This window comes from Neofelis nebulosa, chromosome 8 (assembly GCF_028018385.1).
Source record: "Neofelis nebulosa isolate mNeoNeb1 chromosome 8, mNeoNeb1.pri, whole genome shotgun sequence".
NCBI lineage: Eukaryota > Metazoa > Chordata > Mammalia > Carnivora > Felidae > Neofelis > Neofelis nebulosa.
Genome location: NC_080789.1, coordinates 72751923 through 72770159, shown reverse-complemented (window position 1 = coordinate 72770159; position 18237 = coordinate 72751923). Strand labels below are relative to the sequence as shown.

The window sequence follows — 18237 nt, the reverse complement described above, 5'->3', positions numbered from 1 at the left end:
TCCTAATTAAAATTTTTATTTATCTATTCATACATAAGATTGCTACTATTTGGGCCATTTTGCATAAAAATAGAATTATCTGTTCCGCAAAGTATATGTGAAATATGATTATAAATATCACAATTAAAACTATTTCTCTGATACACCTTCCCACCAATGAGAATGGCTAGAACAAAAAAGACAGATAATGAAAGTGTTGGCGGTGAAGGTGTGGAAAAATTGGAACCCTCATTCGCTGCTGGTGGGAAAGTAAAATGGCACAGCCACTTTGGGGAAACAGTCTGGCAGTTCTTCAAAAGGTGAAAAATAGTTATCATATAATCTAGCAATTCTGCTCCTAGGTACGTAACCCAAAAGAAATAAAAATGTATGTCCACACAAAAATCTGTACACAAATGTTGACAGCAGGGCTTTCATAATAGCCAAAAAATGCAAAACAGTCCAAATATCTATCACCTGATTAAAGGATAACCAAAATGTGGTATATCCATACAATGAGATATTATTTGGCTATAAAAAGAATAAAGTGCACTGATACATGCTACAACATAGTTGGACCTTAAAAATATTATGCTAAGCAAAAGAAGTGAATCACAAATGGCCACACACATATTGAATGATTTCATTTATGCAAAATGTCAGAGTAGGCAAATTTATAGAAGGAGAGTAAATCAGTGGTTGCTCAAGGATGGAGGGTTTGGGGAAAATTGGGAATGACTGTTAATAGGTACAGTTCTTTTTGGGTGATGTAAATATTTTGCAACATTGTGTTAATGTCTACAGAACACTAAAAATGCTAAAAACCACTGAATTACACGTTTAAAATGGATAAGTGACAGAATTTGTGGATTACAGCTCAATAAATTTGCTATTTTTAAAAACCTATACCTCTCAGGGAAATCTACTGCAACTTTAATTACTTTAATGGTTTTCTTTACAAGTTTGGAATGATTTTTTTCCTGGAAAATAATCCATTTCACCTGGTTTTTAAAAGTTTATATACATACATATACATACACATACATATACATATATATATACGTGATTTCTTGTGATTCCAAAATTATAATTGCACTTGTCATTATATCTCACTTTTTTTTTATATCTCATTAAATTTTATTATTTCCATCATGGTTTTTGATGAGTACATCCAGAACTTAATCAACTAAAAAGAACCAGTGTTGATTTGAATAAACATTGCTCTCATTTTTATTGTTGATTATCTTCTATTTCACCAAATTCTACTTGTGTTTTTATTTCCTTCCCTCCTTCTTTCTTAGCTTTTGTTTTTTGTTTTGTTTTTTTTTAGTTTTTGAGTTGAGTATCTGGCTCATTTATTTTCTTTCAACCTGATACATGCATTTAAAGTTACAAATTTACTCCTGAGGACCACTTTTCCTGTATCCTTCAAGTTCTGATACAATGCTTTTGTCACAATTCAGCTTTAATTATTTGACAGTTTAATTTTTTTTTTAAATTCTTGAAAATGCTTGGTCATTTTTTCTTCAATACCGCTTCTCCTTTATTCTCTGTATCTTCCATTCCAAAACTCCAATCAGATCTATACTAGAGCTTTTCAATCCACCTCTACAGTGGCTTAGCTTTTCTTTCATATTTTTCATCTTTTTATTTTCCTGGTTGGTGTCCTGGAAGATTTATCAGTTTTAGCCTGAAATTAATAACTTCTCTCTTCAGCTGAGTCTAATCATTTTTTTTGCCCATTTATTGAGTTATTTTTATAACTAGCTATATTTTTTTATTTCAATTAGTTACTCCATATATATCAACATATTTATTGCTTCTTGACTGTTCTTATTCAAATATAATGCAATATGCTCTGAATGAGAAAAGGGGATATATTTTAAGCTAATACACTTTTATGTGAAATGTTCTTTGAATGTTATCCACTACAAAACTCTTCTTTAAAGAAAAAAAAAAAATCCACTTCTTAAAAGTTCTCTTGACTGCTATTCTACCAAATGTACCCCACTGTGCCTACCTGTATCAAGGCATGGAAAAAACAAGCTCTATTATTCCCATTTTAGAATGAGAGAAATTGAAGCACAATATGGTTCTTTTTAAAATACTTTCTCAACTTTTTTTTGAAAAATATCAAAACCACAAAAAAAGTTGAAAAGTACAATGTCCTGCATACCTTTTACCTAGATTCAAAATTGTTAACATATGCCACATTTGCTTTATTTCTCCTTTTCTCCCTCTCTACATACAAATATACCACACATTTTTTTCTGAATCCATTTGTGAACCCATCACAATATTTCACTTCAAAATTTCTCAGCATGTTATCTCTAAAGAAAAAAGAATAAGGTTAGTCTTAATATCCCATACTACTATCATACCAAAGAAATGATTAAAATTGAATAGCTTCTTACATGGATGTGCAGAAGCAAATTCAAAACAAGCATTTAAGTCATCTCACTAAATGTTCTTTATCCTGTTTTGTCTAAATGGAGCAGAACTGGTTCTCTGGTGAGATTCACACTCAATCTGTCATTTCCTTCCTTCAGTAACCCTGAATTAAATTTCATTTACTGCTTCTTCAGATAGGTATTCTTAAATCCAAGCATTTCTGAAAATCAAACAATAATCTTCAAAGTTATTCAAACCTCAAAAATCAAGTACACTGAATTTCCGGTTTGTTTACTAACAGTAAATGAGTCTTAAAATGAGACAAACTAGTTAACTCTCTTAAAACTATACACTATTGGGGAGCCTGGGTGGCTCAGTCGGTTAAGTGTCCGACTTCAGCTCAGGTCACGATCTCGCGGTCCGCGAGTTCGAGCCCCGCATCGGGCTCTGGGCTGATGGCTCAGAGCCTGGAGCCTGCTTCCGATTCTGTGCCTCCCTCTCTCTGCCCCTCCCCCGTTCATGCTCTGTCTCTCTCTGTCTCAAAAATAAATAAACGTTAAAACTATACACTATTTTAATGTCCCACAGAAGTTTATAGTGTGCTAAACAATCACAATTTCACTCTTCCAGTTTTAAAAGGAAAAAAACTGTTGTTCTTAAGAACTTACAAACAGGACTGATAAGCCAAATGAACCTGCTCTACAAATAAGAAAACTAATGAATATATTCATGAACAACTCATTTTCTTCTATCAACTACATGAAAAACTAGTTTTTTAAGGGTACAACTTAAAACTCAATCTCTGACGTTAGGAACTAAATAAGACTAAAAACAATAAAATCCTATCCTTGTTTTCAATGACCATACAAATCAGCTTAAGTGTTTCACACTGGAAGGAACAGCAATACAACCTAAAGCTAATAATGTTTAAAGGTGAAACTGTCATACAGATGAAAATTATATCCATAATCACAGAAATGTTTAAGATAAAAAGATGTTTAGGATCAATCTACAATCAAATAATAGTTAACAGGAGTGTTTACTATGTGCTGTTAGGCACTAAGTATATCCCACGATTCAATTAATTCAATCCTCATAGCAATCTCATTTCTCCACTGAGGAAACATAGGTCACAGAGAGATGCTAGCACAAAAGGAATTATGTAAGGGATAGGACTTGACTTCAACCTTAGAGTACAGAAAAGTAGAATGAGGTCATTTCAAAAAATTGGAAAAGCACAAGCCTTAAAGCATAAATATAACAAGTATCCAAGTAAGACCAAAAGAAAAGTTTCAAAGTGGAGAAATTAAGGCTGGATAAATAGGATGGGATTATAAGAGGTCTTACATACCTAGCAAATGGATGAAAATTTTATAAAACAGCTTGAATAGAGCACCACTACAGGCTCTTTATGTGTCAAAAGTGCCCTTTTAAAAAAGACAACCTGGTAACAATACAGAATGAGAGAAATGAGAAGGTATTCTGTCTAATTCTAACATTTACATGCCAGTGCAATAAACTGTCTGATACCTATGGAATCTGAGAGTCCACAGTGAACCAACTGGGCCACCCATCACATCAATAAGGCCATCTATTATGAACAAGGAAGTAGTAAACAGAGCTGAACACACCCTGAATTATTTTCCAAATATACCTACAATGAAGTTAAAAGGTACACTGAAAACTATGTCAGTAAGAAATGCTACATAATTAACATAAAATTACTTTTGCTGCTCAGTACTATGCCAAAAGAATTTGGCCAAATTTGGCATAAGCATAACTTTTACAGTATAAGTATTTACTTCATATAAATGCAACATCACAAATAAAGGAATTTATAAAATAATTCAACACACAGCTTCCTTAAATTGCTTTAGAAGTATTACACTATTTACCAAAAGATAATAGACACATAATTTTTATAAAAAAACAACTATTATGTAAATGATACTCTTTAAATTTAACGTCACACTTATTCATACGCCTATCAAGAACTAGGTATTTATCACTCATATAATAAATTCCACAAATCTACATCAAATTTACAAAAAGAAGCTATCTCAAACAACTTTCCTCTTGGTAATTAAATTCCTTCTAAAGAGAAGAAATGTGAGAAAAAAAATCTCAAATTTGCAAAAACTAGATTACTCACCAGTAACTTGAGTTATCCTATTGGGTCTTTTCCCTCACAGATCCACCTCTCTTGCCCTTCTGTCCAGCATGAGAATCTTCCTGATGGGCATCCACTGGAACTGAGGGGGCATGCAGTACAGACGTATATGTAAGAAAGTTGAGGGGAGGGGATTTGGGAGATGCTAGAGACATGCTTCAGTGCACTTGCTTACCTTCCTGAAATTGGAAATTTCAACGGTTCCTTGGTCCTCGAGGCATTCACAATAGCTTCAAAGAATGTGGATCTGTGGAGATTACCCAATAGGAGAACTCCAGTTACTGGTAAGTGATCCAGTTTTTCTTCTCTATCAGAATAAGAAGATTAATTTTATTTGAGATTATTAATACCCATAGAACTACAGGGGAAAGGAGTGTAAATTTACCAGGTAACTGTATATGAATGCACCAAAATAAACACAGAAACAAAACGCATTCCTGGCATTATCAGAAAGAGAAAGAAAAAAAAATACGATTTGAATGGTTTCATTTTTAAATTCCCATTATAATGGCAGCCATATCTTAATATACAAAAATATCAGCTATCAGACTATTCCATTTCACTGAAACAACACCATCACTCTTTAATATTAGTAAAAGTATAATTAGTTGATCAAAATCTGCCATTTCTTAACTAGTCATTGTCATTAACCTTCACCGAATTTTGGTGTAGCAGCCACAGTGAACTACAATCTGTAAGACTTCAGATAAAAAGCATCAATAAAATTCCCTTTTCTCACTAAGTCTTTAAAATAGCCACTTACCACCAATAAGAAACCAGCCACACACACATATAGAAGTATGCCAGACCACTGATAAGAATGCTGATTTTAATTTAAATATGTGCACAAATTAGAAATCATAGTAGTTGTTTTTTTTTTAATTTTTTTAACGTTTATTTATTTTTGAGACAGAGAGAGACAGAGCATGAACGGGGGAGGGTCAGAGAGAGAGGGAGACACAGAATCAGAAGCAGGCTCCAGGCTCTGGGCCATCATCAGCCCAGAGCCCGACGCGGGGCTCGAACCCACAGACCGTGAGATCGTGACCTGAGCCGAAGTCGGACGCTTAACCGACTGAGCCACCCAGGCGCCCCAGAAACCATAGTTTTAACTGTTATACTTTTAAAATAATTGTCTAAAAATGGTCCTGTCATTAAAAACAAAACCAACAAAAAACTGACTTCTAAAAAAGGTCTTCTCAACAGAACTTTATTTTGAAGTTCACATGAAAACATTCTATTACCTTTAATTCAATACATATTAATCAGGTAAAGACTACTTTCTGTTGAAGATAGAGATATATTTCAGTAATACTCCTCCCTCTTACCATTATGCTGCTAAATAATCATCTTCTGCCCTCAAGAAACAAAGTTTTTATGTTTCCTAATTCTATAGAAACAAAGATAATATATAGTTTTTCTCTGTTTTAAAAGTGAATAGGATTAAGAGGCGCCTGGGTGGCTCAGTGGTTAAGCATCCAACTCTTGATTTTGGCTCAGGTCATGATCTCATGGTCGTGAGATGGAGCCCCATATCAGGCTCTGCGCTGGGCATGGAGCCTGCTTGGGATTCTCTATCCCCCTCTCCCTTTGCCCGCCCCCCCCCCCATAACAAAATAAAATAAAAATATTTTAAAAATAAAATAGGATAAAATGGTGTATAAACTCATCATTCAACAAAAATAAGGTGAACATGTAATTCTCATGAAAATCTTACATTTCACTCTGTTATGATGGAATGTTTGCATTTGGTATTAAGTCGACAGCACACGTCAAGATTTTTGCTAGATTGTTACTTAATTTGAAGATATAAATTGTCTTGTATATAAATTATATACTTTTTAAAGTAAATCTGGGTTTTAAAAAATAGTTTAATGCACTTGTTTTTAAATGACCCATTCATACAAACAGGGCACTACACAGGCCTCCATTTCTAACTGTAATACAGAGATAAATATCAAAAGGGTCCTCTAGTTAAGTTTTCCAGATTCCTAGTTAACTTCTAGTACCTGAAGAGTACCTGGCATAAAGGTCCTACATGTTTGGATTAATAAAGTAAATACAGGTGCAATAATCCAAATATTTCAAACTTTTGGCATCATCTAGGATAAAAAGTATCACTAAGAACTAAATAATAATTCCCAGTTTTTATTTACAACAAATTTAGACTCATGAATTTAAAATAGAACCAACTGCATTTTTAGACTAATTTAAGATAATTAAAATATCTTGAAAACATTTTAAAGTAACCAAAAGGGTCACTTAGAGACCAGCACTGAAAGCTATTTGTTGTTATCATGCCATTACCTCAACTAAGACAGATTTTATCAGAATAGCTTAGAAAAGTACTTCCAGAAATTAGGATGCTCTATTCAAAACTATCTTGTGTAAGCCCTAATAATTACAACACTCATTCACAAAAAGGTACTCCTTAGTAATTAAGAATCAAATCAAGTATTTCAGTAATGAAAAATCTATTCCATAAAATCAATCTAAACTTGTGAAAAAACTGCTTAGAAAAAAACGTGGTAGCTAACTTTCACTTCCACTACTACCCCTGGTTCGGACATTATATTTTAGCTAGAAGCAATTTAAATTACAACTGGTTTTGATGATTCCATGTACCTTATTTTCTAATTTTCAATTAAGATTTAAAATTCTTATGGAAATTATTATGGTTGTGAGAAGTTATTCACCATAAATCCTGGACTTAGAATCCTGTAACAGCATAATGAAATTTAACATTATACACACATTCATGCATATTTAAGTGACACTACTGATGTTTCATATGTAAACAAACATTGGGGCATATGTGTTTATATTTGAATTGAGTCCATTATGACTTTTCTCCCTTTTCAGTCCATGATACACTCTCCTCAGGGTCCCCAAATTATAAATACCACCCATTTCCTAATCAAAATTTCCTTTTCCTCAGTTTTTAGCTTTCATTTTTATTTTTTTTAGTTTATATCCAAGTTAGTTAACATATAGTGTCCTTTCCCTCATTTAATCCACCATTTCCCACTAATCCACAGAGAAACAAAAACAATACTATTTTCTCATTAATATAATTAATTTAAAATCAAAATGGCAAGAACTCTAGTCATCTGTAAAATAAGGATAACAACAAAACCTAGTTCACGGGACAGTATTGGGAATTAAGTTAATGTAAATAAAGCTTTAGACCCAATGCCCAGAATCTAACTATATACATCAAACTGTTGACATAATCATCCAGAAATGGTTTTCAAGTGATTTTATACACCTTTAGAGGGATATAGTCTACATAAGAAAACTACATAAAAGAACTACATAAAGAAATTCTGAACTTAGAGATTTGTTTATAATAATTTCAGTACTATTATTTTGAAACTATATATATTTTTTAATGTTTATTTCTGAGAGATAGAGAATGAGAGAGAGAAAGAGAAGAAGCCACAGAATCCGAAGCAGGCTCCAGGCTCTGAGCTATCAGCAGAGACCCCAACGCGGGGCTCAAACTCACAAACCATGAGATCATGACCTGAACCAAAGTCGGACACTTAACTGACTGAGCCACGCAGGCGCCCCTGAACTAGATTGTTTATACTGCAAGATAAAGAAAATAAGTAATTTATGTTACTGATTAGGAATCACCAATTACAACATAAAAGCTGTAAGAACATGTTAATATCAAAACTCAATTCCAAATACCACTATACACTTGCGATATTTTAAAAAGGCATATAATTTGGAAATAGTTAATAAAACATTTTGCAGCAATTAGTAAATAAATCACTATCATTATCAGATTAACTTAAAAACTATATCTGCTAATAATAGAAAACCAGGCTTTACATTAGATTTACTTTAGTAAAGGAAGTTACTCAACTTTACAAGTTGCCAGAAACATTTATACAAATTGTTTTCCATGTCCCAATACCTGATTTTTATAAGCTAGAATTTTACTAGAATTTGACAAATTCTAAAACGAAAACATGAGAAAAACAGCATATATTCATGTTATTGACTGACATTTGATGGTGAAAATACTAATATTCAAATTGTTTGGAAGCTAAAGGGGAAGGATGGTAGCAGAACCCCTGCTTTGGACAAAAGAATTTCTCATTTATTTATCTTATATTTTGAATTTCCCCCCATCTTTTCCTTCCAAGAAAGAATTCTGCAACAACAACAAAAAGTTTAAACTTTAAAGGATAGCGTGGTGGGTAACCTCTAAGACTGCCCACAATGATCCAACCAACCTCCTGGTATGCAAGCCCTTCTGTAATCTCCTCCCCCAGAATATAGGCTGGATTTAGTGACTGATTTCTCAGGAAGAGAATGTGGCAGAAGTAATGGGATATCACTCCCAATATTAGGTTATAAAAAGACTGGCTTCTTTTGGGGGCTCTCTCTGATACCTTGTTTTGGAGTAAACAAGGTGCCATATGGTGAGCAGCCCCATGGAGGGGCCCATGTGGCCAAGAAACTGATGTCTCTGGCCAACAGCCAGAGTCCTGAGGCCTGTCGACAGCCATGTGAGTACTTGGTAGCAGGTATTCTAAGGCCTGCTGACAACCACACGAGTGAACCTGAAAATGGATTCTCCCTCATTTGAGCCTGAGACCCTGAGCAGCCCGAATCACCTGATAAGCTGCTTCTAAATTCTTGACTCAGAAAGGAGGATAAGGTAATAAATGTTTATTATTTTCAGACAGTAAATTTTGAGGTAATTTGTTATACAAAATTATAATTTGTCTAAGTGCACAGCAGCCCTGAAACTGGTTGCTGTGTCTGCAAGCTTTTTTTTTTTTTTTTACTGAATGATGTTAAGAACTAATTAATTTAGATATAAAGAAGTCTACGTTACCTCAACCCCCAGAATAAAATATTACTCTACTGGCTGTCAAATAGCATCCCTCACTTCCTACCACCTCTTCTACTATGCTAAATATTAACCAATTGTCCAGTGACATAATGCTGTGTAGTTTTTCTTTCACAACATTTTATATTCTACTCATTCTTCCTAAGAATACCTTAATCATATTAATTAATCTTCAACAATATTGTGATCTTCCTAATTTAACAGATGCCCCAGGTCCCTTAATTATGCACCACATTTTATAAACCATATCTTAAAATGGGATACTTCCATAGACAGTCAATATCATCTACTCTTTATAGCTTCTAGTACAAGGAAACATTTTCCTGATCCTAGTCCAAAACGTCAGGTGCATTATATGTAATCCTTTATTCACCAACTATAGTTAGTATCCAAGTTAACATACAAAAATAACAGCTAATGGTACTCTCAATGCTAACAATTATGCCAGCATGAAAATGAAGTCTAACTTTTACTGTAATTATGTCCTTTTTCTCAACTTTTGATATTAAAATTAACCTGACCAGACTCTAAGCCCTGCATTAGTTTCCAAATCAATTCTTAATAACCATCTCTAAAATGTGTAAGTGCATATTTTCTGTATAATCTGATTTTATAAAACAATGGCAAATTTTTCTAACAAATTCCAATATAGTCTGAAGTTAACACTGACAGTTTTCAAACTACTGCCCATATTCTAAATAATAACTTTGTTATTCAGCAGTCATAAAATCTGAATCATGAATCACATCAAATCCAATTTACTCCACAGATGACTATTACTTTATGAACCAAACAGTTTTATGAAAAGTGCTGTGATTTGCCTGGTTAGATGATCAATAAAGATTGCTATGATTCATTCCTTCTAAAAACAGAACATAAAGGATTACTCAAACCATACACGCTCCCCCACAATTATACTATTACATTTACTTACCACTTAAAAAAATTCTTGATACCAAGGTGGACCCAATTTTTTATATTAATTCTATTAACTGTTATAGGTACAATGAGGAGCTACCTGTAAAAGTACAGGCTTAATGATAGATTTTACTGGATAATTAGAGCATTCTTGAGAAAGTTAGTTACTAACATAATTTTACTCATCTCCCGACCTACAAATATTAACTTCCTTTATTTAACCTGTAGATACAATTTAGAACTACCATGAAAAGCTTAGTACAAGAACTTTGCAGGATTATCTTGTTATAACCTAAAATAGAAATTTTAACAGTCGTTAAAATAAACGTTACACAGAATGCAAGAGAAAAATTAAGATTCTATCTGAAGAACGGCCATTTGACATGGCTCACTACATCCCCTCGTTTTGAAAACAATCTCTTCCCAGTTTCTGTAACATTACATTCTGCCAGTTTCTTACTGCCTATTTCTTTCTCCTCCATTTCTTCATCTTGGTGGACACAAAAAGGTCGTAATGTTTCCTGGGTTCTCTTTTCTCATGCTATGCAGTCTATTCACTCCCTGATCTGTCTTACCTACTTCCATAACTTCAACTCAATCATGTATGCTGATGACTATCAAGTACATATTCATAGCCCTGTCCTCCTTTGTAAGCCCACGCCTCACATATCCAACTGCCTCACAGATGTCCCCTCTCAGATTTCCCTCAGATACCTGAAATTCAACAAATCTAAAAGTGAACTACTACCTTTCCCCAAAACTGTCCCTCTTCCTGTTCCCTTTGTCAGTGTAAAGCACATTTATCCAGCTGCTTACCTGAGCCAGAATCCTGGGATTCATCCTTGATTCTTCCCTCTCTATAACCCAACTTCCTATCTCCCATAACCACCTCCAGCCATCCATCAAGTCCTATCAATTTGCTCCTAAATGTATCTAGAATCCATTCATTTCTGTCTCCCACTGACATTATCCTTGTTCTGACCACTACTGTATCTTGCCTAGACCTATTGTAATGGCTTCCACTAAATGGTTTCCCTGCCTCTAGTTCAGATTTAACAAACAAGCATGACATTATGACAAAATAAAATGCTATTAGTTGTGGTTTAAAGTATACATTATACTGATGGCAAAAGAAAACATTTTTAAACTGCTGAAAAAGCTGCACATGAAGGTAACTTTGGTTAAACGGGCATAATTAAACATAATACATCCAACTCACAGACTGATAAAATGAAACATTATATTAACATCGCTTAAAAAACAAGAAATGGAAAACAGCTTAAAGCAGCAATCAGATACATGATAAAGAGTCTTTGCAGTTAAGCATTACCAATATCTATGCAAGACACAGTGACAGGCACTGGGAATTTTTATTACTATTTATAATTATCATCATAATTAATTAACTAAGAGCTATGCTAAGTTCCTTACATCATTTATCACATTGAATCATCACCATAAAGCTGTATGGTTATATGGCTGTAAATAGGTTTAAGCTGAAATAGGATTCCAGGACAAATGGTAAAGCGATTACAGTGATTTCTCCTAGGAAGGAGAAAGAAACAGAAACAAAATGATTTCAATACACTATGTAATTACAACCACCAGATTTTTGGATAGAATGCTTCAAGAATAATTCAAAGGACATTCATTCTGGCCTAGAGATAAAGATATGCTTCTTGAGAGATGATGCTTGAGCAAACATAAAGACCAAAAAAGAAAATTTTGGAGGATGGAACAGTATGAGGCAGAAAAAACAACATAATATACAAGATGACAGAGTGGCCTAAAAAAGATCATGACCATGCTTTCTGACAATCCAACCCTGAAAACAGACTTACTTTTTAACTATGGCAAACAGTAAAAAATGTTTTTAACTGTTCAACTCTTAAGTCTATAAATACTGCTTACCACTATTACACTACCAAAGTGCTTTTTAGAAGTTAAAACTTTCACTGGTAATCCCCAAATGTTTATGTGACAAGTCACATCTGGTTACTAGGGGACACACCCCACCCCCAACAGCACGCAAGGAGGGGAAGAGAGGAAAGAGAAGAGGGAGGGACGGGGAAAGGGCGGGTACATGAAATTGTAAAATTATCCCTGAAATAATTTGTGGAAATGTCATCCTTTAGTAGAAGACCCTTATTCTTATGTTCTGGTTTTGTCAGCTACCACATTTGAACCCACATGCTTGACGATAGGGACTGTTACACCCCTAACGGATATCAAGTATTATATCACCACTCATGTATTTGATGGTTTTAGCTAACATTTTCTGAGGACTTACTATATGCCAGGTACTGTCAAGTTTTTTGCAAGACTTATCTCATTTAATCCTCACAACAACTCTGTGAGGTAGGTGTTATTATCAAGTCCATTTTATAAATGTAAAAACTGAGACTCAAAAGTTGATTAACTTTCACAAGGTCACACAGCTAGTAAGTGGTGAGATCAATATTTAAGCCGAAACAATCAAGCTCCAGAGTCCAAACTCTTCATCACTATACTACAGGGAACTACTTAGGGAACTCTGAAATACTGAAAAAAAAATTTTTTTTTTTTTGCTTTCCATTATACTGAATACACCTAAAAATTTAAAACAAACATGTAGGAGCGTCTGGGCGGCTCAGTCACTTAAGCATCCAACTCTAGATTCGGCTCAGGTCATGATCTCACCATCGTTGTGGGATGGAGCTCCACATTGGACTCTGTGCTACAGCATGGAGCCTGCCTGGGATTCTCCTTCTCTCTCTCCATCCCTCCCACATGCGTACACACTCTTTCTCAAAATAAGTATTTTTTAGAATAATAAAATAAAAAAACATGTAGGCAAAAAAATAAAACTAGATGAATTTTCCTGCACCAAAAATATGTATAATGAAGTCCTACACAAGTGGAATATGGAAAGATCACAATTAAACTGTCAATTACCAAGGAATATTACAGAAAAATGCCATGTGATCAGAGGCATTAAGTTTATGGAAAATTGGCGAGGGAATACTACCCAAATGTGATAACCACATTCATATAGATAATGGAATAGCCTCATCCATGTCACCAAAAAGTATAATTTGATGACATAATGAATTTAATATATTTCTTGTCTATAAATTATACTGGTTATCACTCAACTAATTAATGATTATATAGCTCTAGGTTTTACCAGCCTTGGTCTTTGAAAACAGAGGAAAGGGGGCACCTGGGTGGCTCAGTCAGTTAAACGTCTGACTTCGGCTCAGGTCATGATCTCATGGTTCATGGGTTCGAGCCCCACATTGAGCCCCATGTCAGGCTCTGCACTGACAGTGCGGAGCCTACTTAGGATTCCCTCTCTTCATCTCTCTCTGCCTCTCTCTCTCTCTTTCAAAAATAAATGGATAAACATAAAAAAACTTTTTTAAAAATCTTAAAATTTTTTAAAAAGAGCAAAGTGTCTAACAAGATGGGTGAGAAGAAAGGAAAGATAAAGGGAAGGAGGGAGGAAGAAAAGGCTTTTCAAGGGACAAACTTTTTAATCATCACTACACAGAATTCATTATTAGCTCCTGCTTTTGAAACGTGTGGCTAAGAAGTCCAGTCACAATTAACCCAGCCTACGCTGAACAGACAAATTTAAGTGGTGGAAAGCTAAATGGAAGGAACAGGGCAGTGGTTTCAAAAAAAAAACTGTTCCAATAGCAAAGCAGCTTTAGGAAATAAATTAAAAGAAACCCTAGTGAATAAAGTATATAAGAGCACAGATGACATAGCTGAAGTGGAGTGTGGGAGCATGGAGCCCCACTTGGTTGTTCCTGCTGGCAGTCACTGAGATAATTTCATGAGATTTCAGGGCTCCAACCAACACAATTCAAAACCCCTATGTTCTTCTGAGGGAAGGCTAGCTCATTTCTACCCCAACAAACCTGTTACTTGATTCTAACCAGCAAAAACATTTTCTTACTCCCTTATTCCCTGCAACTTGCTCTCTCACGGGTTTCCCAAAGCCAGCTCTGAGTGAGCTGTATGGGTGAAGGAATGTATGGCTGTGTACGGATATCAGAAACAGGAATAAGAGGGAGGATGTGTTAACAGAGGCGGCATTTTTTGACATAAGAATTCATGAGGGAAGTGTTGGCCAGAGGGGGCACCATTAACAGAGACATACCCACGCTCACATGTTGTACACAAATGCATGCTCATATACACACTCGTACATGCAATGCTGCCTCACACACACGTGCACCCCCAAAAGAAAGGGGAAAGCCCTTTGGAAAAAGCAGTTCAAGTAGAACAAATACCTCAGAGCCTTGCCCACCTCACTGTCTTATCTTGAAAAAAACCAGAGCAGTGTTTCTTGAATTTTAATGTGCATATGAATAATCTATAAAATGCAGATTCTGACTCAGTAAATCCTTGGTGGGACTACAGATTCTGCATTTTTTTTTAGGTTTTATTGATTAAGTCATTCCTACACCCAGCATGGGGCTTGACCTCACAAGCCAGATCAAGAGTCCCAGGTTCCTCCAACTGAGCCAGCCAGAAGCCTAGAGATTCTGCATTTCTAACAAGTTCCCAGGAGGTGTCTCTGCCACTGGTCTTTGGACTACATTTCAATAGCAAGGGCCTACAGAACAGAATGTCCCAACAAGTTCTGTATTATAATAGAGAAAAAATAAAACAAAATCCACTCAGGTAAAACTGAAAACTGCACAACTATATAAGCTAAAACAAATTCTTTTGGAGGATTCTCAGGGCTTTCAATTTATTAAACTCTAAGAAGATAATGATACACAGTATTTTCGCCAACTTTCTTGGCTTGTTTTCAAAACCATTCCCTACCACCAGTGTTTGTGAGGCCTACTGGAGTACAGAGAGAAGGCAAGATGAGAGCTGTCTTGTGAAGTCAGAGAAACACCCCTGATTTAGAAGTCTCCTCCTTTCTCCCATTCTTCCAGAGAGAGACACCTCAACTTCCCCCTTTTAAATGCTAATATCCACTTGTAAAAAACAGAAAGGAAACACACGTTAGAAACAGCAATCTCTGGCTGGAGAGATGTTGTGATGAGCATTCCTATTTTCCTCTTTTTATTTCTTTAGTATCTTCCATGAACATGTAATATTTTTATCACCAATTACTTCCTTAAGAAAAAACTAACTCTACCTACCCCCCCCCCCCCGCCATGCTCAGGATATTTATTCACACTTGAAATAATTACTTTATTTAGATTTACAGAACAGACAAAACAATAAAGATTTTCTAGTAAAGGAAGAACTGCTGGTGGAGTGAAGAAAATAAAGGATGAGAAAGAAGGCAAGCTAGGGGAAAAGGAAAAAAAGCAAGCTAGAAATGAGTATTAAGAGACTTTGGGTCCTGGGGAGATCAAAGATAAACAGCAAAAAAGGATGGAAAAAGATCAAAGAAGACCAAAACAATTTTGCCTTCTCTGTCAATATACCTAGAGCTCTACTTTTTTTTTTTTTTTAAAGTATATTTATCTATCTTGAGACAGAGTGAGAAGGAGAGGGAGAGGAAGAGGGAGAGGGAGAGAGGGAGAGAGAGAGAGAGAGAGAGCATGAGCAGGAGAGGGGCAGAGAGCAAATCCCAAGTAGGCTCTGCCTTGACAGTGCTGAGTCCCACTTGGGGCTAGATCTCACAAACTGAGATCATGACCTGAGCTGAAATCAAGAGTTGACCACTTACCCAACTGAGCCACCCAGGCATCCCCTTAGAGTTCTACTTCTTAAACAAATACTTCTTTGGCATCTAATATTACCTACCTGCTGTTGTTAAGTTGATCGTCCCAGATCATCCTATAAAGTATGATAGCGTGCAAACGAACCCTGACTGGACCACAAAACATGTAAAAATGAAGTGGTTTAACTCATGTCTAAAAATTACCAGTGAGCTGCATAAACTTTTTATCATACACATATAGTAATATACACACATACAAATTGGTTATTAATTATACTATTAATGATTCTTAATATTTGTGTCCCCCCCAAAAAAGGGAAATAATATTTACTGGGATTTTTCCTCTAAGAAATATTATGATATCAAAGTCAGAATATAAAGCACAAAAAAATGTTACTATAAGAGATATCAAGGGGCAGCTAGGTGGCTCAGTTGGTTAAGCATCCAACTCTTAATTTCAGCTCAGGTCATGATCTCAAGGTTTGGAGGTCAAGCCACGCATCTGGCGCTGAAGTGACAGTGGAGGGCCTGCTTGGGATTCTCTCTCCCCCTCTCTCTCTGTCCCTTGCTTACACTCTCTTTCTCAAAATAAACAAATATTAAAAAATATATCAATATGAAGTTTGTTAACAATTACATGTCAAAAATATTAGAGTTAACACGGGGGAAATAATTGACTGTCATTTTGTTCTTCATGCATTACACTGCTAGCCCAGTTTTAACATAAATTCTTATATTAGTGGGGTGCCTCGGTGGCTCAGTTGGTTAGGCCTCCAGCTTCAGCTCAGGTCATGATCTCGTGGTTTACAGGTTCAAGCCCCGCATCAGACTCTGTGCTGACAGCTCAGAGCCTGGAGTCGGCTTTGGATTCTGTGTCTCCCTCTCTCTCTCTGTCCCTATCCCCTCACGCTCTGTCTCTCTCTCCTTCAAAAACAAACATCAAAAAAAATTACTTAATTAAAAAAATTCTTATATTAGTTATAAGTAGTAGGTTTTTAAAATTTTTTTTTTTTTCAACGTTTATTTATTTTTGGGACAGAGAGAGACAGAGCATGAACGGGGGAGGGACAGAGAGAGGGAGACACAGAATCGGAAACAGGCTCCAGGCTCTGAGCCATCAGCCCAGAGCCTGACGCGGGGCTCGAACTCACGGACCGTGAGATCGTGACCTGGCTGAAGCCGGACGCTTAACCGACTGCGCCACCCAGGCGCCCCTATAAGTAGTAGGTTTAATGTTAGAAAGTATCAAGATGTACAGCGCTAGATCTATGTATACCAAATTTACAAGAAGAAATCCTTAAGAAGTTACTCGGTAGCAAATTTAAATGTTACCACAGCAAGGTAATAAAAGGGACTGGAAATCCAAGTATCTGAATCTGACATTACATGAACCAGCTACTGACTTTAAACAAGTCACAATCTTTCCAGGCCTGTTTTCTTACCTGTCAGGAGGATACTAGGCTAGAGCCATGAGTTCCAACACATAGAAAAGATCTCACCTAGCAGATTGCTCTGTTTTACCTGGCAGTTCTCAGTATAGCAACAAGAACTGAGCTGAAAATCCCAAACAAGAAGGATTTGCAAACAATGGTGGCCTCAACCTATTTTGAAAGTTTTAATACCAATATTTCTACCCCAAACCTCTTAAGACCTTTCCTACGAAGACAATCTTATCCCTCTATTATCAAGGTTTCAAGTAATAAAAACTCGCCAGTCTCAGGAAATTACTAAACCTCATGGAAGCTCTTGAAAGGTTCCTTCCAACTCTAAAATTCCAGGTAATTCTGTAATTTCCCATAATAAACAATACTGCAAAATGGAGTGCCTACTCAATCTTCTGAAACAGATTATCAATCACAGATCATATAACAAAAGGTAGAGATTTTAACATGCATGAAAGCCAATAAACAAAGCATTGTAGATATTTAGTAAATATTCGTTAAATCAAATCACAATGTATTTTACATACTTGCAATACCCTAAAATTACAAACTATCAAAGATAAAGGAAAATGTGTCTTAAAAAAATTTCAAACACCTGTTTCATCAAATCCTTGAATGAAAACTTGATATCCCACAAAATGCTAATCTTTCTACCAAAATATACTGGCTCTCTAACACCTCAGAAGAAAAGGAGAATAAGCAAAGAAATCTTTCACTCAAATAGTACAGTTTTATAAACTTCTTTATCAGAGACAAAAGAATGAAAAGATCAACCAGCAGTCAACCTGGA

The 18237-nt window shown here is 35.5% G+C and overlaps 1 protein-coding gene across 8 annotated transcripts in view; it reads right to left on the bottom strand.

The window, feature by feature from the left end:
• YAF2 (YY1 associated factor 2) overlaps positions 1-18237 on the bottom strand; it is a 77882-nt gene that overhangs the window by 47737 nt on the left and 11908 nt on the right. For 2 of the 8 annotated variants that reach the window (XR_009265770.1, XR_009265774.1), the window contains 2 exons: positions 4716-4787; positions 4523-4622 (listed from right to left, as the gene is read on the bottom strand). The exons of 4 other annotated variants lie outside the window; for them this stretch is intronic. Coding sequence is in view for 1 of the 4 variants with exons in the window: in XM_058743089.1 (XP_058599072.1) it covers positions 4716-4787 (72 nt within the window). In the remaining 3 variants the exon portion in view is untranslated. Of the gene's footprint in view, positions 1-4522; positions 4623-4715; positions 4788-18237 lie in introns of those variants that run through there. 2 more of the 8 variants (XR_009265771.1, XM_058743089.1) reach the window with 1 other exon arrangement.